This window comes from Megalops cyprinoides, chromosome 22 (assembly GCF_013368585.1).
Source record: "Megalops cyprinoides isolate fMegCyp1 chromosome 22, fMegCyp1.pri, whole genome shotgun sequence".
Lineage (NCBI taxonomy): Eukaryota > Metazoa > Chordata > Actinopteri > Elopiformes > Megalopidae > Megalops > Megalops cyprinoides.
The window spans coordinates 16,728,510-16,755,374 of NC_050604.1; the positions used below are offsets into that span (position 1 = coordinate 16,728,510).

At 39.2% G+C, this 26,865-nt stretch overlaps 1 protein-coding gene across 1 annotated transcript in view; it reads right to left on the reverse strand.

Moving 5' to 3' along the window:
- Positions 1 to 19,826, reverse strand: part of LOC118769847 (platelet-derived growth factor C-like) — a 31,699-nt gene extending 11,873 nt beyond the window's left edge. The window contains exons 1-2 of the mRNA XM_036517196.1: positions 19,675 to 19,826; positions 994 to 1,189 (exon numbers count right to left, since the gene is read on the reverse strand). Of these exons, the coding sequence (XP_036373089.1) occupies positions 994 to 1,189; positions 19,675 to 19,786 (308 nt within the window). The 5' untranslated portion in view covers positions 19,787 to 19,826. The remainder of the gene's footprint in view (positions 1 to 993; positions 1,190 to 19,674) is intronic.
- Positions 19,827 to 26,865: the final 7,039 nt, after the last annotated feature.

Consider the following 26,865-nt stretch of genomic DNA (forward strand, 5'->3'; position numbering starts at 1 on the left):
GTAATGTGTGTGCTCACAAAACATTATCGTTTTGACATTAGTGCTGCTGTTTTTTGCACAATGCCGCACATTCTGGAGCTGGTGGTCAAAATGATCTTGAATCATTTTTCCCTATACAGTTCATTTCTGTATTTATGTTTGCTGTACAGAAATAATAAAAAAAGAACATTTTACTTTAGCCTTCTCATTCCAAAGAAAATGAATGCAACGTGATTGTGACCACAATAAAAGATGACAGATGTGATTCATACAGCAAAGAATGTCTTTTTGCAGGATTTTATTCAACTGTAATAGGCTTCCACTTGAAAACTTTGACAGCAGCAAAAACACAGTCAATGTGTCCTTTTTGCATAGCTGGAAGGGTCGGCTAATCGCAGGGCTGGGTGGTATGGCACTGTCCTTCTTGCCTTGGCTCCCGATCATAAATGAATGTGTGCGGTATTGAAAGTGGAGTTGCCTGCCAAGCGGGCATCGGTCATCTCTGTGCCCTCTGAAGATTGACTTTCCCCGTGAAGGAGAGTCTCGGCTTTACTGAAGATAAAACAGAGATCCCATTCACTGGAGGCATCCAGCGATTTTGTAAGGCTGCAGGAAGGACGACCAGCCTACCACAGCGGTATTGTGTTGCAGCAGACAGCCAGCAGGGGGCAGCGAACAGCTGCAGGAACAGCGGCTGACATCTGGCTGCGTCCTGACCACAGCAGGAGCTCTTCTTATTAATTTAAAGCTTGGCACGTGAGGATGCCAGTGTATATAATATGGCGTGTGACTTAAATGAGAAGTGATGCATAATTTCTGCAGTACAATCTCCACAGAACTCCAGGAATCCCAACCCAACACCCACAGAGGCTCCATGTTCGCCACTGCTTGAACACCTGACAAAATATATTGGCAAAAAAAAAAAAAAAAGAAATACAGAAATTGGCCCAGTGTGTTTGGCTCATGAGGTTGCTGTACCTGAGGAAAACGTGTTGCTGAGGGTTGAGCACTCACTTGCATATTCCGTCTTCCGGATCCTCCAGCCCAAACCTGTCGTCAAACGTTAACTGTATCCGAGCATTCTCGTTCATGGCAACCAGCCTCCAGACGAGCAGTCTGTTGCGGGGGTAGGTGTGAGGGAAGTCCGGACTGTGCACTGTTCCATCTGTGGTCACTGTGATGACTTTCTCATGCTTGGAATTGTGCACTACTTAAAAAAAGAAAAGAAAAAGAGAAGTAAGTAATGTACATCATTAATTTAATCATGTAAGTCAATTACTTGTGGGTCTAAGCCAAGGTTTAAATTTTGCCTCGGTGTGTTTTGCTCTTAATGTTTCCTGATGAAACTGAGTTATGTCAGTTAGAAAAACTAAGGTTCCTTCATTTCTTTACTCAATGTTAAGAACAATGGTCACTGTAATTGGATTGAATTTGGGCCTAGTATAATGTAGGTGTCATATTGGCCTTTATGAGGGTCTTTCACTTACAGTCTTTTCAAGTCTGTGGAAGCAGATCCGTTACTTGATATCCTAATCTGAGGCACTGTGAAAATCTACATTTTTCAGGAATGCCTATTGGCTACCCCAGCCTCAGTTTAAAAAATTTCAGTTCACAGTATTGTGGCAATAGATAAGGTGCTGAAATGTTCTTTTTTAAGCATGCTGATCTTTGGGAATGTAAATACAGTAAGAGAACAGAAAGGCTATCAGGAAATAACAGTTCATATGGGCAGTAATGGAATCTACTACATGTCATGTGAAACTGAAATAGTCTGTACGAGGGACAATATTAAAAATACAAACAAAAAAAAAGAAGCATGGCTAGGATAATAATAAGGAAAAGAAAATTGACATTAATTATTTTTTTTTATTTCTGAGTAAGTCATATTCAGAAATTATCAGTGGGATATTGTGGGCATGACAGTATTGGAAAACAATAATATGGTGATTGACGACTGATAAAACAATTACCCATCTACATGAGCAAAATTGATTGAGCAAAATATTGAAAATCTATAGAAAGTATACTTAGAATCTGTTGCTAATGAAGGTGTGTCCTCCATATTCCACTCATCATCGGCAAATGTGCAGGAATGGAAATCAATGCAAAATCATGGTGCGGGTTAACAGTAGCAGCTCATATGCCTTCCTATTCAAGTACTGTATGGATCAATAGATATACCATATAATGGGAATTCTCTGAAATGCACCCTGGTTCCTGGAACTTGGACATGTTCTACATCTCGCTTCCAGTATCTGAGCACTCAGCTCCTGCATCATATCATATACGAAATCTGATATAGTGCAATGCAGATCTTACAGATCAGCGCTCATTTCTTGTGCATATGGAAGTATGATACGAGGTAAAGATGCTCCTGCGGTTCACCATGTGGCACCTTGTAAAAACTGTGATAAAGAATAACTTCCATATAGATCACTTTAAGGCTCTATGAGTATATCAGTATGATTTAGATACAGCATGTTACTGTAGTAGGCACGGTGAAAAACAGCTTCTGTTGTATTCTTATATGTTGGTACTTTCTCAGCTTTACATTCTTCATTGTCACCATGGGGTGCACAGCTGATAACTGACAGCTCCGATTCTGAGCGGCAAAAATAGGCAATGCACAAGACCTGGCACCTCATCCTCTCCTGTAAACGTATCCGATACAAGCCGTTGTGAGAAGGACTTAACTTAACTTATTTAAGTCAGCGCATACACTCTGAACATTACATGCAACATTAAAAATGCACACCCTCCCATAGTACAGAATATTCAGCTGTTCCTCTACAGAATGACATAGCAGGTCTCTGATGTTCAATAACTGGTACCATTCCTTCAACTCTTAGTAATCCATCACGTGGGATAGGGGTGTGTGCTGACAGGTAGTAGATTAAACAGGTGGGTGAACATATTTATGGCACCGCAGTGTATCAGATCATGATGACTTTACTGTGGGAGCATAATTACATTTGACTACTAATTACACAAGGGGCAAGGGCATACCCTTCAATGACTTCAGTAATCCTGTATACTTGAGACAGTCTTCCTACAGTTACACAAACACAAAAAAAAAAAACTTTGGTAAATTTTAAGGATTGACTTCATTCTAGAAGGTTGGGTTTCAGGGTGGAACATTATTTCTGTCATCAAAAGAAAGTCAACCAGCAGAGTTTTAAATTTCAAATTTCATTATTGGATTATTCTTGGATTATACTTTCTGCATCTGCAATGTAAAAAAGAAAATGATTCAGAACAACAGTTTCAACTTCCATGTCACAATCTTGATTTTCAGATGGCCTGTATGAGTTATGAGCAGTTTATGATCACATTCAGTATGTAACACATGTGGAATGATCATGATTAATCATGCACATGTCAAAAATAATTTTGATCTAGCTTTTTTTTTACTACAGTAAAAAAAACTTTTTTTTACTAAATTGAGTAAACGGAATGCCCTCAAACAGAGGGTCAAATCTAGCTCATAATGGCTGAAATACCTTGCACTTTAATCTTGTTTGAGGGTCACATTTCCTTCACATAAACTTAAACAGAGTCTTTGTCAAGAGGTGATGTGGGTTACAACTTCTAATGGGATGGGAAAGTGAGTGCATCACTTCCTCAGCAACAGCTTGATGACCATACTTCCATTGATCTAAATGTAGCTTTTTCTAGCCTCAATCTCAAGATTTCACTTTACTGTGTCGATTTCAGTCAATGACATGATGGGTTTGGCATGAGAAAATATATAGTCTGTCAACCTGACAACGTCTTCATTGTTTAAAATCATCAAAAGATGTCACTGTATGTGAAGTGGGAGGGGGGCGTGGACGTAAAAAAAGGTGATTATATCAAGTTTCTTGATCCCCTGCAATGCTCCCATGGCAAATAGTTTGAAATATGATAATATGTGAGTTAAAAGAAAAACACACACAGCCAGCCCTCAAGGGTCATTTTGTAATTTGGTATAAACTGTGCAGGAAAGAAAAAGATACCGTGTCTACTAAGTGAGCTGTTTGCAAGACGATTCTTGCTCCCCACGCAATATCAATGGATGGGTTGTGAAACCTTAATCCGCAGTACGGAGAGCTTGAGGCAACGGTTCATAGCCGCACAGTACACACTAGAAACATGCCCTCTTCACAAGAACAAACACTTAATGTATTGAGTATGTTACATAAACAGATGGTACTTCCCTTTCTCTGGCAAAGATTTATTTGATGTGTTTTTTTTTTTTTTTAATGAATGAACAGACAGGTGCGATAGCTCCTTTTGCATGTTACAGCAGTGCTTTCACAATGGCTAACTGTTCTTAGGGTTTTTAATGGTGTTTTCCCATGCAGGTTTAGAATGTCAGAAAACCAAGAGCATTCAGCTCTTCCTTTCCACGGGAGCTGTGGCTTGCCTCACGGTCACATGTTTCTGATTGCCTCCATATTACACTTGAGAAACGCCGCTGCATGATGATTGATGTAAATGTGCATTTTAAAAGGATGGGAACACGATACATGTGGCCAGCTCAGTTAGACACATGGTTTCAATGCGGAGAACGCAACCAGTTGCACACTAATGCAGTAAAACGTGAACATAAACTTTTGGAACAACGTTGTAAATATAAAATGTCTGGAGAAAATTGGGTAAGCCATTGTTAAGTGGAAGTTTCATGATTAAATTGTGATTAAAATCTCAGATTTGAAGAAAATGAAATCTCGCTGTTTTTTTTAAAAAAATTTTTCAGGTGAGACAGCTTGTGATGAAAGACAATGTAAAGGGGACTTTTTCAGATGTTCAAAATGAAGTAAAAAGATCTATGCTAGCTATGTACTATGTTTACCTCACTGTCAGATGTGAAAGTCATTTTTAATTAAATTCCTGAGATGGACTTCACAACAGTCAATGAATGACAAGGAAATCACTGGAACATTAAAGCAAAGCACTGCATACACAACTTAAGTGGCATCTGAGACCATTTTTTACTAGTTTTCATACCCACAAGACTCTCTGGAGGTTATTCTGTCTTACTTTCTGACTGCTTCTTCTTAAACTACACCTCCAATGAGGAACAGGTCATCTTTTTAGCCCATTTCACTGTGAAATATGGACTAAAACTTGACCTCACATGACCTGATTAAAACATGACCTGATTAAATAACATTAGAGTGACAACAATGGGCCCCCTGGGTTAATTACCTCAAACATGGCTTTTCCTTGACCTCATTTTCACTGAGATGTAATTAGAGAAGGAACTGAGTTAGCATCAACAGGCCTACACAATGCTACTGTTGTGCTTTGTTCACACATTACTAAGTATTCCTCTCCAGCAGAGAAACTATTGCCAGATATTAACATTATACACAAAGACGCCATAGACACTGGAGAAAGGTAAAGAGACATGTATCTCTTTGCACTGTTTATGTGTAGAGTTTTATAATACTGACCACACAGCAAAAACTCCTTAAAAGAACCACAGATTATGTTGTCATTATGAGATGAAATATGCAAGAATAAGACATATTAAGATTAACTCCCTTAATATGTTTAACATCATTATTACGGCCATTACTATTGGCTTGCTTGGCAAAGGAACTTGTACAGGGTGACTTTCTTCCTACCCAGGCATCCAGCTGGATATTTAATGGAGGAACTTAATTAAACTTTGCGATGTTAGGATGCAAGGTCAGTGCCCCACCAGAGACTCAAACCCACAAACTTCAGATTACAATCTCAGTTCCCTTCCTACTTTGCCTTAAAATTGTGGACACATTTTTCACTCAATACAATATGTGAACTACAATTACACATCTGACAGCAGTAACACTTGCAGCGGAAAGTTTTTATGATTTTTTTTTCATGTTTTGTCAGAAGCAAGATACTGGAATATACATAACGTACTAGGTAATGGACTACAACTATTAACTTCATAAAATTTCATAAAGTATATTGTTTAGCCACTAAAAATAAAGGCATAAAAGATGCATTGTCTCATTTTTTATGCCTTTACTAAAAGTACTAGCCTTGAGATTAATCTACAGTTTTCTTGGCACAGACACTAGAAACAGAAAAATGCCACATCAAAAAACATAAAATATTTCCCTTAAAATAGCTTGCTTTGAAACAGGAACATTATATTTATTACACTGTGCTGTTGACTTTTAAATGTGATACACATGTAATGAACATAATTTAAGTAGACAAGGGGTGTTTCCTGAAGAATAATCTTCACAAACAGTCATCTGTCTGGGCATCTGTTTTATGTCAATGGGGCAAAGATAACTGGACCGCTAAAGTGTTTTTTTCCTCTTAAATAACTCAGTCATGAAGCTGTATTAAGTCAGGTGATGAAAGTAATCCCAAGAGTTTCTGGAAGTTGTAAAGTCTGTACAATAATTCTCTCATCTGCTGATTATTAAATCTTTGTTGTGGTTCCTACAGGTGCAGCCTGCTTTTGGCCTAGTTTCAAATCTACTGGTTTGAGGTTTGATGTTGGTCAGAAAATATCTTGACCACTATAAGTTAGTATTCTCACACCATTAAAATGATTTCAACTTTATTAGTGCAACAGAAACCTGCCACAATGTGAACCAGTTTATAGTTGAGCAAATTCATTATTCTCACACAATAACATTGGGCTGCTAAATTATGTCACTTTTCCATTTTAATCTCACTGTATTCTATGCACATTTGCCACTCTTAATACCTTGCTTCACCCCTCACTCTGTTACACTGTCTTTGTTATTGTATTAATTTTATGATAACTCTTTAGAAATGAATGACATTAGGCAAGTGCTATAGCCTCTCCTGACTAACTAGTCATGACTGAGTCACTGTCTTTGACTGGCAGCAAAAAAATTGGAAAACAACGCTTGCTTGGAATCCCTTTTAAAGAGGCAGCAAGAAAGAGTGCTCCTGTGTGTATATACTTGCATGCGTGCCTGCACTTAAGAATCCCAAATTAGAAATTCCACAGCATTCAGTCAATTGATTGCAGCTGGGGCTACAGCAATAAATATCGGATTATAATAAATGTGGGTGTTGTTCCTGTCACTGAAAATGTGCCCTTGAAGTATGAAGGCAATAGGCATCCTTTGCACACAGCACCCACGATACGAAGAATTTTATCCGGTGTGAAGGTACTCAATGTCTCAGATAATTCAATGTCTCAGAGATACTTCCCCTACAGCCAGCGGGTTTGATTGGTTAATTGACATAATTCAATGTCTCAGAAATAGTTCCCCAATTCATGTCCAAACATGAGTGAGGCAAATTCAGATACATGTAGATGTCACTCAGTAACTGAATTCCTCAAACCCTGCACCTCTGTATCAATTAAGGGAATTGTCCTTGTGAAAATGTGGCCTACAGCCAGCAGGTTTGATTGGTTAATTGACAATGAGCCACACCTGTAGTGAGTGACAACTGCTATAACTGCAGGAGCGCGAGGGAAGGAGTTGGAACCTGAATTGCAAAAAATGGAAGTGGGGGCCAGGGGGCCAGGGGGCCAGGGGGCCAGGGGGCCAGGGGGCCAACTGTTTGCAGGGTTCCCATTGTTTTCTGTGACTTAAGGACAATAGTTATTTTAATTGCCCATATACTTAGATTCTCATGAGATTGAGATGCATTAAAATGAATTTGTAGGGGGATAATTCTTGAGATGCATCACTTTAAAAATATTTTGTCTGTGCAAAGAGGCTTGTATTTGTTTGGCAGCAAATGCCATTTTTCAGCAACTTTTGGTAGTAGGCGTACTGTAAGCCAATGTTTTATGGCAAGCGATAGAATATGTTTATGATTTAGGCTGTATTTTTCTAAGGGTGGTGGGATGAAAAGCCATGAGTTTGAGGCCTGTCTATTTTCACTGGTCACAGATAAGCTCCTAATAGATCTGGAGAAAGAATCTGTTAGAGCTCTACCAAGTCATATTATCAGCAGCTGTGGAGTTTTACAGTGGTTGGCAGTCCCAATGCCTTTTTATTCACATCTGCCAGACACAGGCAGCTGTTACCAGAGGGTAAATTAGTGGGATCCAGCCCAGCCTTACTGGCAGGCAGCTCACATTGTGAGGTCAAGATACTGTTATTACCATTATTAATTAGTGACTAAAGACCCAGGTCCTCAGACTCAAGCAGTAAAATTTCAGTGATGACTGATGACTAACACATGGGCTGCAACTGATTGGCAAATTGCCTTCTCATCACTAATTATAATTTCTGTATAGTTTAACAGAAGAAACAGGTCTTTTGGAAAGTAGATGTAGCATTTCAGTGATCTGCATCTACCACCTGAATACATACTATACATTTTCAATGTGAGGAGCTCCCATGTCCCCACAAGAGGTTCCACACATCAAAATATGTCTGTGTTACCACAAAAACTCTGCCTTGGCAACAAGAGTTTTCCACTGCTCTCCAACTGCTGCTAAAACCTGTACATGAAAATTTTCCTGGCATTCTATACAGGTCAGACTGTATAGAATAGGTTAAGCCTGTAATCAACGTTTGTGTCATACTGAACAATATAAATATTAAAATCTGACCATCTATACAAAGCTTGAAAAAACTGGCTACTGTATGTTTTTTCAAACTTAGAGTAGAATGAAGATGGCCAAATATGTTATTTTGATTTTTATTTTTATGGAGCATTGGAACATGTAATACGTACACCACACAATGATTCCAATAGAGGTTTCTCAGGATGCACTATTTGTGTGTGTGTGTGTGTGTGTGTGTGTGTGTGTGTGTGTGTGTGTCCTTTTTGTAGGAAGACTCCAGCTGAAGTGATGGATAAACACAGCTAATATTCAGCGCTTGTCTTTCCATTCCCAACAGCAATGGTCCGTTACACATCCAAATGCTGAGATTCATCAACAGCTGCAAGAGTTTCAGCCAACAGTGACTACCCTCTGTGATTAAATGGTGCTTAATCATTTGTTCCTCTTTAACAAAATAGCCATTAACAAAAAAATGAAGCAATGCACTTAAAATGAGACCAATTACCTAAAACAAACCACCGTAAGAAGCAAACCCACAGTGCTAATAGTCTTTCCTCGTTGGTAAACAATAAATGAATGACAGGACTTGAGAGAAATGAGAACCCCTCCACTCTGTGCCTTTGGTTCAGCTAAAACAACTGAGGTAGAAAAGTCTCCCTCCCTTCAAGGCTGGCAGCTGTGTGAGGGTCCTATCAGGACAAGAGCGAAACGTCATTTCATTTGAGATGCCAGCATGAACGCTGGGGAGAAGAGACCTCAGCGTGGTAAGTGTGCGAGGGGTGTGAGAAAGGAGTGATGGAGGATTGGGGGGGTGCATGTGATAAAGAGAACTGGGCCCTGGGTGTGGTAAACCTCAGTCTTTATTCCAGGGAGAAATGGGGAGTCCAGGGGAAATGCAGAAATGACTGTGCTGTGTTCATCTGTGCCTACACTCCCAACTGAGCAAAATTTTATTTCTAGATACAGTGCTGTGCAAAAGTTTTTGCCCCCTTACTGATTTTACCTTTTTGCACTTTTGTCCCACTTAACCTTCTCAGATCATCAAACAAATTCAAACATTACACAAAGATAACCCAAGTATTAAAAAAAATGCAGTTGTCCTGTTGTGATTTTTATTTAAGTGAAAAATCCTATCCAAACCTACATGATCCTCTGTGAAAAAGTAATTGCCCCCTTGTTAAAAGGTGAGGTAATTGTGATAAATCCTATTATTGGGGAATGCTGAGTTCAATTTCATGGCCACACCCAGGCCTGATTGTTGCCAGACATTTCCAATCAGGAGACCACTAACATAAAACCTGTCTGACAAGGTGAGGTAGGCCATACTGAACACACATCATCATGCCGCGCTCCAGTGAGCTTCAAGAGTGGGCCAAAATCCCATCACAGCGATGTGAAAGACTCATCACCTCTTATCGCAAACGCTTGACTGCAGTTATTGCTGCAAAAGGCTTAATAAATGACATTGGCACTGAACTGCATTTTGTGTTTACTTGTGTTTTATCTTTGTATAATATTCAGGTTTGCTTGATCTGAAATGGATGAGCGTGACAAACGTGCAAGAAATGTCAGAAATTGGTCAGGGGGCAAATACTTTTGCACAGCACTGTAGGTTCTGCTTTATGGTATTGCAAATTACAATCTGCACACTGTTGCCTTGAATACACAGGGTCGCAGTGCCATTGACATACACAAAAATTCAGGTGAAATATGCAGTTCGAAGAAGCACTAACTGCAACTTAGAAACTTAAGCAATATTTTGTACTGGGTGGAGACTGAACAGTGAACTAGGCAATCTGTCCATCATGATCAACTACAGGTATGCTGAATTGCGTGATTAAAATACCTGCTTAGATGTTGCTCATTGATCTGGAGTCAGCCTGGTGGAGGGGTGGAGGGGAAGGTAAAGCAGAAGTTAGCATCACTGAAAAAACTATGATGGATTGAGTCTTTCACATACCAGGTCTATTAAATGATAATATACAGTGGTGATCAAAGGCCAACAAAAACCTACAGAACAAACTTCTTACCTAACCTAACCGATGAATCAACCCAAAACATGAAACAGGCTTGCCAACTGAATGTCATTGGCCATTACATCTCCTGGGCTATTTTAAGGTCTCTGTCTGTAAGTGTTGATGAGAAACCAGAAGAAGAGCAGATGTTCAGCGCAGGAAACAAGTGACAGGTTGGGGGAGACTCGCTGATGGCATGTTCCTTTCTCATGATCAGATGGCACTGCGATAATAAACAAGCTGGTGCTTCCAGGCTTCGCGGCATGCTATTCATGGCTGTCGTCACTGTACTGCAAGCTGTGATGCAACCGCATCAGCTCATGCGACACTTTTGGCAAGGGCTGCCTGCATGTCAGTCATGAGTTACCTTAAGGCACACGGGGTGGTGATGTTGTACTGGGGTTAAGGAACTGGCTTATGTCCTTCAGGATTATGCTTAATCCAAATTGCTTTAGTGAACATTTCCAGCTGTAGACGTTGATATAATGTAAGGTAATAATGATCAGCTTGAGGGTTTTTTTTTTTTTTGCTCTGGATCCACATTTCCCAAGTTTTAATTGCATGCTCTATAATACCAGAACAAGATACTACAATGCATCAATTTATATTTCTCTCTGAAGATCAAATCAAAATAAATGACATGAATAGCATTGATAGGGGGACTGTGCCTGACATCTAAATATATTAAGTATAATAAAGGTAAGCAGTGTTAAGAATCAAAAACACTGAAAATTGTAAATTATGAATGACCTGTCTGCTCTAATGCTTTCTTAAAGATTATTTTAGGTAGTTGTAGCCCTTGCTATTTGTCTTCCTCTGACTGTAATGTAAGCAGCAAAGGGGTTGTCTATTCTAATTCCTATTCCTCATTGTTTTATGGGAACCTGAGTCCAACACCACAAATACAATTTATCTTTACTTTCACAAACACAGATGATCTCGTGTGATATGGGTAATCAGTCTGGGGAGATTTTGGATACTTTGGATGGTATCCTACAACATATTTCAAAGGAACTGTGTTTATAAGCACCAACTTTAATTTCTGCAAAATGTAGCCGTGCACTTACAGACCTCAGTAATAAAAGGTCAGGGCAAAAATAAATCTTGAACCCAGATTTTCTCTTAATTAACTAGTGGGGACCACATAACTACCCCTTAGGTTTAAAGTGTGGTGAAGAAATGGAAAATGCACCACAGGATCTAAAACCTCTGCTCAGTCTTTAAAAAGAAAATGTGTATGTTTCAGTGGGAACCCTTTAAAACCACATTTAAGCTGTTCTCATTGACATAGATCCAGCTGATCTTTCAAATGGTATGTTCCATGGGAGCAGAAGGAGCATGATGTTTTGCCATATCTGTCTTGCTACTGGACCCAACAAATTGTGACAGGAACACATGGTCTTTTTTTCCTGTTAAACCACATCCCAGAATTCAGTGGGGCCAGAAGCAGCCAGGAGTGCACTTTTCAAATTGTGTTCATCTAGTAAATCCATGCATATGCCCTATTGGTCATCATGTTCTGTACATACAGTCAAAGTCCAGTACCAAAAGAACAGTGTGAATAGAGTAAGGTTAGGTTCTAGGTTCTTAGGTTCTATAGTATTTGGTGTCCTTACTTACAACCTGTTTACTGAACCTGAGATAAAAAGTAAACAAAACATTTTAACATTCAGTAGGACCAATAGTTTTGAATGATGTGCTAGCTTTCATGACACTATCTACAGGTACCTTACCTGCAGTGCAGGTCACAATCACAGGTGAGACATTTTTGCTTACCAAACGCAATGAGCTTATTCGGGTTTCTGTGCTTTGTTTTTAATGTTTAACTTTTGTCAACTTTAGGGGGTTCAGTGTGTTGGAACATTCAAACACTCCACATACACGAAGGAGAAAAAAGAGAAGGAATTGGATGCTTTAAAATTTCCTTGACAAGCTGGTGATGAAATCCTCTAAAAGAATGTAGGTGTGCCCGGTTTAGACAGAAACTGAGGTCAGCTTGTCAAGCACACTCTACCTGCTGCCAAAACCCAAATTTTGTTTTTGTTTTTTTTTTTTTGCAAAAAAGCACTATCTTTGTAAATCCGATTTTAATACACCCAAGGCTTTGTTGGTGCCTGTTTCAATGAGCAAATCTTTAAACCTGGTTATTGGTAATCCATAGCTGCGAACATGTCAAATTTTAAATAATGGGTGCTGGATGTACAGGCTTAAAGGAAAAATGAGAATATGACTAATGATGGGGGACAATCACTGCCCAGTCATTATTCTGTGGTACTGTGATATATTTTATGACTTACGCACTAGGTATAAGTTCTCAAATGTCATTTGTAGCTGTGTGTATTCTGAATCCTTAAATGAAAGGAACCAAACTTGTTTGGTGCCGATTTGAAAAACCACCTATAATTGCCTGCTTAGGCACTGCATATTTTTCTCTTTGCCAAAGTTCTGTAATTTTTTTTTTAAATCTCTTGTGGTCCTATGGTATAGTAATTTTATTACTGTAGAAAGCTAAAGGCACAATAAGACAGAAAGCACAAACTCATCTATTTTCTCCTTTTAGTTTGGAGGGATGAGTCTGAATAGACTGTTCTCTGAGATCCTGACAAGCAATGTTAAACAAATTTCACTTCTGAATCCATTTAAGAACCATTCTTTTTTTTTCTCCCTGGGAAGTTCCAAATTCTGACATATCTTAGCTGTAATAGGCTCCTGATATATCATCCCTACCAAAGTCTAATATGAAAGGCCACATGAAAACATCAATAATGCAATAGTAAAATTTCCCTGACCCTACCCCATACAAACACACACAAGCTTCAACACAGTTATGACAAATGCCTCCTTGTCTTCACTGTAATTGTGCTGTTTATCATCGGCAAGATATTTTTCTGGAGCTGGTTTCCTCGCAGCTGCAGAGGAGGCAGATCAAGTTACTACTGGAAAGGGAGGAGCAGCAGTTTGAAGATGTGACCTTCAAGGGCCTCAGACCCATTGGGTACAGTCCTCTTTCAGCATCTGATCTAGCTCTTTGGGTGAAAAAGACACACACTCATTCTTACAAGTCTTTAACACTGCTGACCTAATTATAAAGACTCATTAACAGTGCATTTTGCATAGTGTAATATTTGTTAAGCCTTATGTGGCTAAGGTTCTTGCAGAAGGTAACATGCATTAACCAGAAAATTTTGGGGGCAAGAAATTGCTGAATGTAGTGTCAGGCTTAGTCATCATGGTCAGTGATAGTATCTTCTGAACTAGTGAGGCTCACATTTTCAATGGAATATTACCACAGGGCTAAAAAAAATATTACTGAATTACAGGTGATGTAAACTTGTTTCTAAATTGGGTGAGACACTAATGTAGAAACTGCTATTGCACCCTAGAAGAAATACTATATTTCACCCAAGTCTCTTTTTAATAATCACTATGAATTGCTTTCAATAACCCTATGAATTGACAATCTTCAGTGTTAATGCCAAGAGGTAAATGTGTGTTCGTAGTCCTGCAAAAAAAAAAAAATCCTGCAACAGAGGTTGAACATGATATGTCAGTAATATACTTTGGAATCTCATTCACACATTACACATTAACTGTGTTGTGGTAGAATATGGCTAAAACAGCGCAACCGCATGTCATAACGTTAATCTAGTGTAACATGAAACATTGTTTGACTTTCAGGAGGTGAAAACCACCCTGCCTGTAGACCACCATATCTCACTAATTAAAGTATACCAAACTGTTACAAAATGATTCTCAAATATCAGTTATGTAGTACCTCTAATTTGTTAAATCACTGATTCTCAGTCCTGCTCCTGGGGCCCCCTGCTCCGCATGTTTTCCATCTTTGCCTGCTCTACCTTCCTGACTGAACTCATCAGTGGCATTTTTGATTAACTGAGCACATCTGATTGAATCAATCAGGTGTGTTTGGAGAAAGGACAGATGGAAGATATGCAGGACAGGGGGGCTCCAGGAGTAAGATTGAGAAACGCTGCTTTAAACCCTTCATTTGGGGGGGTGGCCTACACCTGAAAGACAATTAGTGGGTGAGTCGCTGCAGGTGGCCTACCTTATACGTCTGTGGTTAGTGTTTGAGATTCATGTCGATCTAGGTGGTGAGCTAAGAAAGAAACTGTGTGAAACTTGCACCGGCCCTCCAACACTTGGAGACCTTCTTCAGCACCCCTCTTTGTGTTATGCTGAAGACAAATATTTAATGTACTTTCAAACCAGTTTAATATAGCATGCTCTAACTGAAACGTTTAAATTCAGAAGACACTTTAGATTGTATCACCTAATTAGCCTTGAGCAGTCTATGCCAGGTCCTAGCAAAGAATATTTTTTTATACTTCCTCTTTGAGTTGCACTGCATTTTCAACTCTTGCCATTTGACTCATCCAGAAAATTGAAAAGATGATAATCAGACCATTTGCTCAGTATACATCAGTACACAGCATACCCTCGATAATGTAAACATTATGCTAAGCCTGCGGCCAGAGTTTTTGAATGGCCGTGCAGTGTTGATTGACGCAAGGCATAGCCACACCGGGAGACTAGCTGATCATTATGCCTCTAAGTTGCCCCCAGGTGGAAGCATAACTGTCCTCAGAACATTGCACAGCTGCTCACACAGCCCCCTGCTCCCTGACACAGTTCACATGAGACACTGAAACTCCATCCTGACCCACTTAAATGGGAGGCCTATCCCCTGGGAACGGCTACCCCCACCGCCAGGGCAGATGACAAACACCAGGCGGGAAGTAACTCACTTGCATGCCAAGTGTATTACACTCTGTTCAAAACAAGGCCGGCTTGAAAAACATCAATGCTGCAAAAGAAAAAACTGAACCGAAATCTGCAGCATGCATTAGTCATCAGAGCTCAGGAGGACTGGCAGGCAGACGTCTGCTTGTAAACTCTGGTAATTCACCTTCAATAAAATCACCTTGTTTGTTTTTTTTTTTCCCCGTTGCACTCTCTTACCTCTGTAACCAATGAAACAGACTAGTCCAGATGACACGGATTGTAAATTAACGGAGCTCCCCTGTTTTCAGTAGGTGCATTACGCAGCTGAGACAATTCTTCTGTGAGAGGGATGTCTGTTAATATCAATATTAGAACTGTGGACTCATGAAGGCAGTTATATTTTCAAAGAGGTATTCTTAGAGATGCTCTGCATTTAGTCTGCAGCCAGAAGTCTGGAAGTGTTCATCTCTTGCCTCTTCAGATCTTTATTTGTGCATCTACTGCACAGCAAGATGGAGTTTTTTTTTTTTTTTTTTTCTTTTTTTTTTCCCACTACTGAGGAATAATGGCTAAAGTGAAGGTCGGAGGCACACAGTAAAAAACGCAGCTCCTGGTGATGACATTAAATACAAAGTATTTCTCACATACATCACATACAGTCACATACATTACTCCTACATTTTGTAAGGGATCAGTTGACATTAATGCAGAATAATTTAACAGAAAACTGAATTTTAATACTTTTGATCTAGCAAACCAAATGTTTGAAACTGACACACAATTAAAAAATGATAAAACTTAGATAGAAACTTAGAATACACAGTGCACTAGTATCAGAGACCTTTCACTTTCTTGCAATAATACCATATTTGTTTTTTGTTTAACAAGACATACTGTATTTGCCATTGTAATTACTAGGACAATGTACGAAACACTCAATACTGTTTATTTACAGTATAATGAATGTTACAGGTAATATTGCTCTTATTTCCAAAATAACAATGCTGCTGTAATCATATTGCATGCTTGGTCCTCATTGCTTGAATCCCACATTACATTTAAACTCATAACTTTTTCAGTTTATTTATTTAGGGGGGTTAGTGTGGGGAGTGAATTCCTATAATACCAGTTCCCAGTGTTAAACCTTTCAAAACACTATACTGCTACTACTTGACAGTTACCAAAAAACATTAAGATAGATTTGTTTTTCAATGGCTGATTTCCTAGAGGAGGAAGTTACCCTGATATATGTATTTGCAGATCATCAAAGTGACATTAACAACCATAAGGACCAGGGCACATTGTGCAAGTCTAACACATGAGTGAACATGCATTATCTGATAAGGCCAGATGAGGCCAATTATCTGTATGTTCAAGCTTCCCTTCGCCTTGACAAACCTTCTACCCTTAAAGGGCTCTTAGGGTGTGGTTATAAATAAATACCAGTAGTGTACGGTTATCACTCACTATGTGTATCTAACTGGAGCCCTTTACATGGAAGATTTATAAATACTTGGTGTGTCCAACTGAAGACTTACCAAGGGGTTTTATGATCTCCTAGACCTCTAGGTACCTATGAAAGCAAATCAAAGTATGAGGGGCTGCTGCCTCAGATCTACATCATATCCCAACAGATGGAATTGTGTGGTTCAGCAGAATGCTTTGCAGAGTGAGACTGGCTGATGCACATATGTAGACTATGTAGAAGGATTCCACTGCAGACCCATACTAATATTATAGAGAGATGTGGGATGGGATGTTGTACATAATATTTTTGTCTTAATTTTACATGGCCATTAGACCACATGATAAACCCTCATCTCCTTCTCTGTCGCACTGTGTAATGAGTGGACTGTACTTGCAGTAGGAATACAAACATGTGTTCCAGGACATATTAAGCCAACCCCGTTTTCTAATAATCCTTAGCAGTTGTGAAACAAATGCACTGTGATCACTCGGAGGAAGGTTTTACAAGTGTGTTTCTCTCCTCAGGCCTCTACAGCAACCATGGGAGACGCAAGGGAATGATCTGTTTCTTATACAGTATATGCAGCTGGTGCGTTAGATGTGGTTGGCTGTGCAGTGCTGTGTTGCTGTGGGTGGGCTATTAAAGACAGTCACGGGAGGTGGTAATTATATCATGTTTGAATAAATGGTTTTCAACTGATGAAACATTCTGCTGGTAGTTTTCTCTGTTACAAAGAGGAAATTGATATCTTGTGGACACTGTCCTCTGCCTCTGACTGCTTAGAATGTATTGTCTAACCAACCCATGCAAGTAATTTTCATATAATGTTCACTCTTAGGGGTCGAAATGCTTGACATCAGACAGGAGTGCTAGAACCACATAGTAATAAAAATAAAAGTGAGAAATATTTATCGCCCCCAATTATAAAATTTCACACTCCATGTAGTAATTCAGGACACTTGTCAAAAGTAATAATTTCAAATGTGTCATTCCCTTTCTTTCCTGCTTTATGACGGAACTGAAATTGTGATACCTTGTCCTTATGGTTTTTTAAAATAGACTTGACAAAACCATGAATTGTTTTTCCTGTATTTTTTTTTTTTTACCTACAGTAGACCACACCTTATTTAAACAGCAAACAGACATATCAGCATCATCCTTAAAGACTGTTGACAAATTATTTCACCACAAAGTGTGGACACTGCAGTCCTGTCTAAATTTACTGCATCACACACTGCTAACAATGTGATTTTTGGGTGTGTGCTGCCCAGCAGACCTGTATAGAGAACCTCTATTTGAGTTCATGTCCACAGGTCACCGAGTGCACTTTGACAACATTGATAGTTATCATGCGCACCAGTCTACATGAATGGAACCTCTGAGACCGGGGGCCATTACCGCAACAGCTTCTATACATGCAAGGCGCCTTAATTTTAGAGATCAATAGTGGCTAGTCTTTGGGCATCTGATATCAGACACCCAAGGAAGAAGGGGGGAAAAAAAAACTAACACTGCTGGTCATGTCAAAGGTTACCCTCTGGCTGGCTTTTCTTGAATGAGTGGCTTTTTTTTTTTTTTTTTTCAAATGATTTTAAAGACATTCCCCACCCAAAGTTTTCCCAAACTAGCCTGATTAGCCCGCGATTGTGGGGCATGTCTTTGATCAGTGGCCACAAAATCCACAGGTGCCCCATGTCATCACGATAACAAACAGCATGAAGTAGCAATGCTCCTCTCATCAGACTAACAAAGCTGTCAACTGCAATAAGCGACTCATGTGACTTGTTTCAGAGTGTATTTACATGCCCCTTACTTGATGTGGGGCAGGCATCTGAGGACAAATCTTTGCAGTGTGAAAGTAAATGCTCTGAGAAGTGACAGTCCTTACATTGTCATTTATTTTTAGTTGACATAGCTACTCAGAAATATATCATGGAGCTTTGATTGATAGGTAATTTTGAAAGAGAAATATGATTTAATTGCGAGGCACAGGGTTCATCATTAATGTTTTCATCCTTTGTGGGGCTGAAAGACACATGATCCCACAAAGCTTTCTTAAATATAAATCCGAATTAGTCAGAATGATTATGAGAATTAAGGCTTTTGTTTTAATCCTTTTAGTTTTAGACGTTGACAGAAACAAAGCAATACCGAGATAACATGTAGTGCAAATAAAAACGGTAAAGCGCGAATAAATTGTCAGCTACAGATAGACCCCTTGTGTGAACTTGAACGCGGAGACTGTGAGCCTCTGCACAGCAGAATGCACGTGAAGAGAAGAAGAGGGAAAATTGTTGAGAATGCATTCGTGCAGCTTGTGTTCAGGCAAGCCAGGGCATTATGGACGTGGAACCCACGACTCCTCAAACATAACCTAAGTTTAATTAAGTAAAAATCTCATATTGGACCCCAAAGGAAGTCTTCTACGGAGGTCTCATGACACCGCAATCGACCTACGCAACCAAAAGGAAATGAATAGGAATACCTGAGGCAAATAACTCCTAAAAAATAAACATTTGCGATCGCTTTATTTAATACAGTCACTGTGTCAACGTGTGAATTAAACGTACTTAACGAATGTCGGCAACGAGACTACTGTAGGGAAATGAGTTGTAATTCAGAGAAGGTTCAAGAGGTAAACAAATTACACAGCCCGAGGCTGTTCACTTGGCATGAAAGAAACCTTTTAACAGTTAAACAGAAACCTGCTTTCCAGACACGCGATCAGAGGGACTGTTCTACACACTTCTCGGCCTTCACTTAAAAGGTTTAGGTAATTTCCATTTCCTTTGCAGGTTTACACAGTTTGCACCGTACAAGAAGTATCCATTCATTTGCAACAACACTCAGGGGAAACGTCAATCGGGGGGAAGGGGCACAATTTTCAAGCAGAGAACCGTGTCCAGTAAAGACTCCCGCCTGTCATCTAACTATACAACTAGAGCTGCAGCATTATTCTAACACGAGGAGCAGCTTACCGTTTTGTTCTTTCATAGCTGTATGGTGAAACTTGCTGCTGAGACTTGACTCGGCGTGAGATCCATGTTGTTGGACAGACGATGCGAAGAGGAACAAAAATGACAGGATCATTTGGGATTAATGTACACGGCAAGTGCTACGCACTTCTGGATTGTACTTTTCGGGAGTTCAGTTTACTGTACACGAACTCTGGTTTGAAATGAGCTGTTATCCTTACTCGGAAAACATGTGAGAAACCTGTCCGAAGCAATATCCATACAATCCCATCCAAGCGTTTCTTCCTCCTATTAATTAATTATATTTCATCACATTGTATTAGATCATATATCCACAGATAAAAAGCCTGGACGATCGACTCTGGACCGCTCAGAACCCGAGTAGGATGCACGGACTGGGCACCTGTCAAACTTTTTTGGAACAAATTTGTAGATCTCTGATTTCTCTATGGCGATTTACCAACTGTATGCTGCGATGTATATTACACATCAGACCGGGTGAACCACGTAGTGGAATAAAAGTAATTCCATGCGAATTCAAATATTAGTTTATTTTCGAAAAGAGAGATGCCGGTTTCCGAGTGGGTGTTTCTTTTGATAGGATACAGTTACTTCCTCAGCCCTACAGTTCAAGACTTTAAAGTAATTTACGAGTCACGCATTCCAAGGTATATGGTCTCGCGCCGTAGGTAAAGATATATCTGCCAGAGTATCCGGGTGATCCCACGCAGGAGTCTGTGTTGTTGTGTAAAGTCTGATCCCACATATAGCAGACGGAATTAAGAGGCAGTGCTCAGGCGACAAGGTCTGCTGAATCTTGTGTGAAAGCAGACTGCCAACTGGCGACCCAACAGGTGCTACACATAAAGTCAAACTTCCCAGCAAAGGGAACTCCCCCCATGGGAAGCGTTAACCATGCATTTGCTGCCCCTGCGCTTGAGTGAAATCAAATATGTTTTCTATCTATATGATAACCTGTATATGCGAGAATTTGCACATATATTATTTAAACAAATGGTTCTGCCTTACATTTCATATGTGATTGTTTGGAAAGGCTTTAGTAGAGGCCAAAATTCTAGGACCAAGATCATCAAATGTGATGGTTTGTTGAGACATAACAAAATTACTGTACAGTGTCCATAGACCTAAATGCTAATGTAAATGTTTAACTTTGTGCTAAGACGGTGAGGGAGGCCTATGAACTGCATAACTTGCACAAATCCTGTCATTAACTTATAAATTAAATTAAACTTATAAATATTTTGTTTTTGCTTAATGTACCTTAAATGACATTTTCTCTAATCTGTATTTTCTGTTTGCACCATTAAGCCATTCTGAGAGAACTGGATAACTCCCAGGGAAAGTCTTTAGTTGGACATACCAGGCACAAATGAAGTCAACAGCCCAAAAGAGATGGATTTACAAAAGTTTGGTACACCAGTGGGTGTTTTTTTTTTTTTAAACCTCACAGAAAGGCCCTTGATGACTTAAAAGAAGTCAGTTTTTCTTTGGTCTTACAAAAATGATGTAGGAGGATGTAACTGTTGACCTTGATTCTGAGTCCAGATACATGATGCAATGGCAGAGCAATGCTCCTCAATTCAGAAAATATACTGTACATGAAATAAGAAATTTTAAAACATTATTGAATAAGACAATATTTTTGACTGTACATTTTATTCAGCGATACCTGCATGAAAAAAAAAATGAATATTTCATCTTTATACTTGGTGCACAATCCTCGTCATTCGTGTAAAAGAAGGTATCATTCTTCACCCCAGACTTGGGCGGCAGATGTCAAATGCTCTTCCTCTTTTTTTTTTTTTTTTCTTTTCAAGATTTGTCTAAAAAGCTTGTATTTTCTCTTGTCCCTGTTTGGATGACCCTTCCATAGCGGTATTCTGAATTGACCTGGCTTCTGAGTCATTAAAGGGAAAAAAAATCAAACAGAAAAGTAGAAATCAGACAAGTCCTAGACAGGCTGCAGGGAATAAATGTAAAGATGCCTATGGGGGGATCATAATGAAATTGAGCTGATTAGAACAAATTCTAATATGGAATGCATATAGGTTCTGCATAAATAGGCATAAGGTAATGTGACCTGATAATATATACCTCAGTATATTACATGATAAATGTGGCTATATTTTATGGATTAAATACTGATAGCATTATCATTTAATACTGATTCATATTTATATCAATTTATATGACATTTAATTTAACATACTGTACTGCATTTTGCAAAGTGCAACATGAGGATGAATTATTGGAAAAAAATAATTGTTCAATTTACAGACAGCCAAATAAGGACTTTTTTGTATAATACCAATATAATGAATTTTAGCGTAGCACAAAACATTGAAGGACATACTTGTAGCTTAGCACAGCATGTAACTGGATATAAATTCTCAATTAAGCAGAGAAGTATGCCAACCCTTTTTCCCCATCAATGTTTGTTTGTTGCCATATGCTTTAAAATGGTAAATAATAAATACTAAATACTGACATTTCATTCACTTCAAAACCTGCTGAGAATATTAATATTTAATATTAGTCTTAGACTTACATTTGTAATTCCATCCTTGATTTATCAGTTCTGAAACATAATATTTTGCTTAGAGGCTAGAGACACCTGGTGGTCTCTTTAGGCTGCAATTCTGGCTATGGCTGCAAAAAATCCCCCATTATGAGATTAACACATAATGTAGTGCACACTGAAAAATCTCAAGTATTTCTTTCCATTCACAAGCAATAGAGCCAGAATGAGCCTAAAGAATGTACTTCCCTTCAGCTTTTACCAGCTTTGCTGTCAAATTTTACACCTATACCCTGACATTTGGCCTGTACTCTAAGTCACAGCCTCGTCTTAGCTTCTCCATGGTGAGTCCTGTCTGCACATTACCACGCGATAGGTATTGGTCGGTCTTAAGCAAAGAAACAAACAGGTATTGTGGTGAACTTGTAAGGTTTGTGGATGTGACTGAATAGCTTTTTCAGCTTCACAGAGGATGTGTCCTGATATGTCTGTGCACATAATGATTGTACTGTGACTGCAAAAATCCACTGATTCTTCCATTGGCTGGATGGACTAAGGGCAGGCACGTGATGACTCATCCATGTAATATTATGGTCAGTGTGTCTGTAATTTTGTGAAACCTCATCCTTCTCATGACAGTATAAATCTCTGCTTCTAGAGTTCCAAAGAGAACCATTCATTAGACTTTCATTATCAACACAAGTAGAATTGCATGGAATAACACCTTACAGTGTATACAATAGTTTTCATGTCACTTTTAATGCCAGTAATTGTTTGATAGCTTGACTATATGCTGTCCAAAATACCATACACTCATTATCATTATCATTTTTGATTTTTTTACAATTGATAACAATTTTTCGGGTGGTCCAGTGCATGTTGTGAAGAATGTTTTTGTTTTTGAAAGAAAAGTATTTGTGTCACAATTCTTTTAAACCTACTGTGATCATTCATCACTGTGATTCATACATGGATAATTATAGTCTCCTTTTGACTTCAGTTTCCAAAGCTTTCCAGGTTTCCAAAGCTTTTCTTCAAACAAGTTGTTATAATTTTTAGACAGACAAGTCTTGCAGATAATTTTGGTATTTTGAGTTTAGCACAATTTATCATAACAAACCTCACATTTTACTTTAAGTCTTTCCTCTACCTAATTTCATATATCATGTCCATAACGAATTGTGACCTCTGCGTTATCTGTTTTCTGTGGTGCATTAGCTCGCAGTACGTGCTGTCTGTGCAGCGGCTAGCGGTGTCTCAGCTTTCCAAATGTGGATGTCATGGAGAGTCGAATTTCATGCAGCAGCACTTCACATGTGACTGCTGATGTAGCGCGGCTCATTCTGCATAAATGAGTCTGTTACACTGGAGATCCTCTCGGCTGAGTGAGAACCCTCCTCCTCTCACGACAGCACTCAGAATTTCACCTCCAACCAAGAGCACAAGTAGCTATGGTAAGGGTCAGGTTCGAGTCTGGGTTTGCAGCTGATTATGAATCGCAATAATAACAAATGCATCGGCTTAAGAGGCTGAATATGTTTTTGGCACCCTGCTCCAAACTTGCTTCCATCCATTGCACTTTAACCTCAGCCTAATGTAGAGAAATGTGCACATTGACAGGAGTGAAATCAACTGTGTTGAACAGCAGGTTACAGCATATAGCCACAGGGAGTGTAGCAGAAGGGTTCATATGGGGCATTCAGATCTGTCAACGTCCTAGAAAATATGCTAATGAACATCATTTCATTGCCTTCTTTGAGGATATGTTCATTTTAATTGTTGAAACACGCTGAGCCCACTATGAAGTTACTGTATATGATGTGTTAATGCTTCTCCTGAAAATTATCTCACTTTATACTACCAAGGAAGTAGCAGGTGGGGACCACACCTGTGATCTGTCAGAGTGCCACTGATTTCAGTATACCTGGGTAGAGTACGTGTCAAAAGCCTTTTGTTTAGCAATCAGCCATCTCAATATGCAGAATTAATTTACAAGACCACTGCAGAAGAAATGTTTAAAGTACACTGTATATCAAGTTCAGCCTCTTAAAAATAACAATGATGAGCAAAATACTCTGCATTGGGCAATTGGGCAAAAGTGGGAGAATATCTGTTGCTTTGTTGTGAAATTCCTGTAGTGCTCTACAGTACAGCTCTGTATATATGAGTATAAATGTGAATCGAGAAGATGTGGCCTATCCAGCAGCCCTGTCAGTCCTTCCTTACCATACATTTTCATATAAACTCTATTGTGTATACATCTCCTGAAAGATCTCTATTCAGGAGAACTACAAAGCCTGGAAAAGCTCAATCTTCGACCATTTCCTTTAAGAGCATAATTTGACTTCACCCAATACTCATGTGTCGTTGTGCTGGTAAATGGGTCCTCTTGTCAGTCAAGCCTTTGAAAAGATGTTATCTTCAATGCAGGCTGGATGAATGACTGCTCGGCTGCCTTCATTTGCTCCTTGAACCTGACATTTTCATCCTGTGCTTACAGTAAAGACAGATATTCATATAAAGACTAAAAATGGATTTGCCTTCCCAATAACATACGAGTGCTCATTAGGAGAAGAAATGGCACATTTCACTTAAAATGAAATTCCAGCAGGTATAGCTGTGACAAAGACTACTCTGAACAGACAGAGAATATGAATGGCCCTCATTCCAGTGTAGCGGATCCATTTTGAAACCAAATGGCTCAAAGGAAAAGGGTGAATGTGCACAGTTGCCAAGCAGTTATTTCATTTTAACATAAAAACAACTCTAAACAAAAGTGCATGGTAAACCTAATTTCTGTTCTTTCATCGGCTTGTGGGTTAAGCAGATCCAGAGGTTTACAGAAATGCATCTGTGGTTGGTCAGAGTATGTGATTTGACTCCAGCTAAGAACTGAAAGGCTTTGGGGTTTTACAATAATTACACTGATGAATAAACAAGCCAACAAAATGTGAAAAAGCCTTTTGTAAACGGTATGAAAAGTTACTGTGCACATAAGGCTTCCTATGTACTTTACCTGCATTGTTGGGATGGTATAAAGCTGTGAAAAATATTAACACACATAATAAATACTGACATTACATTTGGCTTAATCTTTAATGAATTTCTATTTTATATAGGTCTCAGAATTTGCACAGGTATAGTGTATTTTTCACTGTATATACACTACTTTTGCCATTGTTGACCTTGAATAGATTACAAGCATAAGCAAAAGACATTCACTGAGTATTTGTAGTAATAGTAGTAGCTGTAGTTGTAATTTATTTTTTAAACTTAATTTAGCCCTGCACTGGACCCAAGTGTCTCTCAGACAGAGAGTGGCAGCAATGTCCTGGAAATTAAGGACAGAGTTAAAGACTGCTCCAATGAAGACAGAGCATGAGTCAGCTAAGGCCAACCTCTCACAATTGCAACATTCTAATGAGACATCCTGCTCTCTGGCTGAGACCAGGCTTCAGACTGGCTTGTAACAACCTGACAACTTCTTTGTCTTGAAGTTGTTTTGCTCAGCTGTCCACACAGAGAGCAGTCCAGTCAGAACAGGCTGACATGGGTCATTAGAATGACATGAAGCATGGGACAATGGATAGGTAAATTTAAGAGTATGTGTGGGACTGAGAAAGGGGGGAGTGGTAGTATTTTGGAAAGGGTTGTGTTGATAAGATGATTCCTATTAGGGCAAAACCTTCAGCTGTCCTCATGCACAGATGAGCTGGGCAGCTCACCAACTCTCCGTAAAAATTATTGGCAGGATGGTAATTTGAAGTTGAAGTGGGGGCTATCCATAATGCATCCATAATCCTATTAGTATGATAGCATAAAGCTATTCATTTAGATGTAAAATGTCCACCTCCAAATGTGAGCCCAGCAAAAGACAAAAATAATTCAAATTAATATGAATTCTTATGGTTTATTAAACTGATATATATTTTATGGATGAATTCCAGTATGTGATGTGTCATAAGCAAAAATATTGAGGCCCCTTTTTAGTATTCAAACATTTTAATCAGTGAGGTGGGGGGTAGAGCTAGGTCTCTGTTGGGGGTCTGCTTGCTTTGTGGGAGTGTATGCCTCATCATGACAAACAGACAGCACTTACTCCTAATTTCCTCAGAGGCTTTCAAGGCTATTAGAGCAACATTCCTGCCATGCTGGAGACTCCCGTCTGCAGAGAGATCTGGCAGTTTTCCACTCTGCATTTATTCGCAGAGCGCATTTCATTTTGGTTCCGTCCACGTTTTACCGGTCCAGCGTATTCTGCTATGTGTTCTAAAGCCACAGGCTTTGTAGTGAGAACGTGGTACAGAGCAGCTCAGGATGGCTCAAGAACCACAGATGTTTGTTCCCATGAATTTACACAATGAGAAAAGTGAGGCTTTACTAAACGTGTACATATATCTTGAAGCTCCATTTTTCATGGTGTAATTGTAAGTGCATTGGGCTGTGGGCTCAAGTCATGGCTTCCAACCCTCTGTTATTGTACCCTTTATCAAGGCACTTGATCTCAATTGTACCTATGAAAAAATAAAGCTGTATAAATGGGTTGATAAACTGGTGCATGGCTGGTGTCTGGTGCAACATGTATGCACGATAATGTAGCTCTGAATGAAGGAGAAAATAAAAATGAGGAGGTCAGTATATTTTATTTCTGCCTA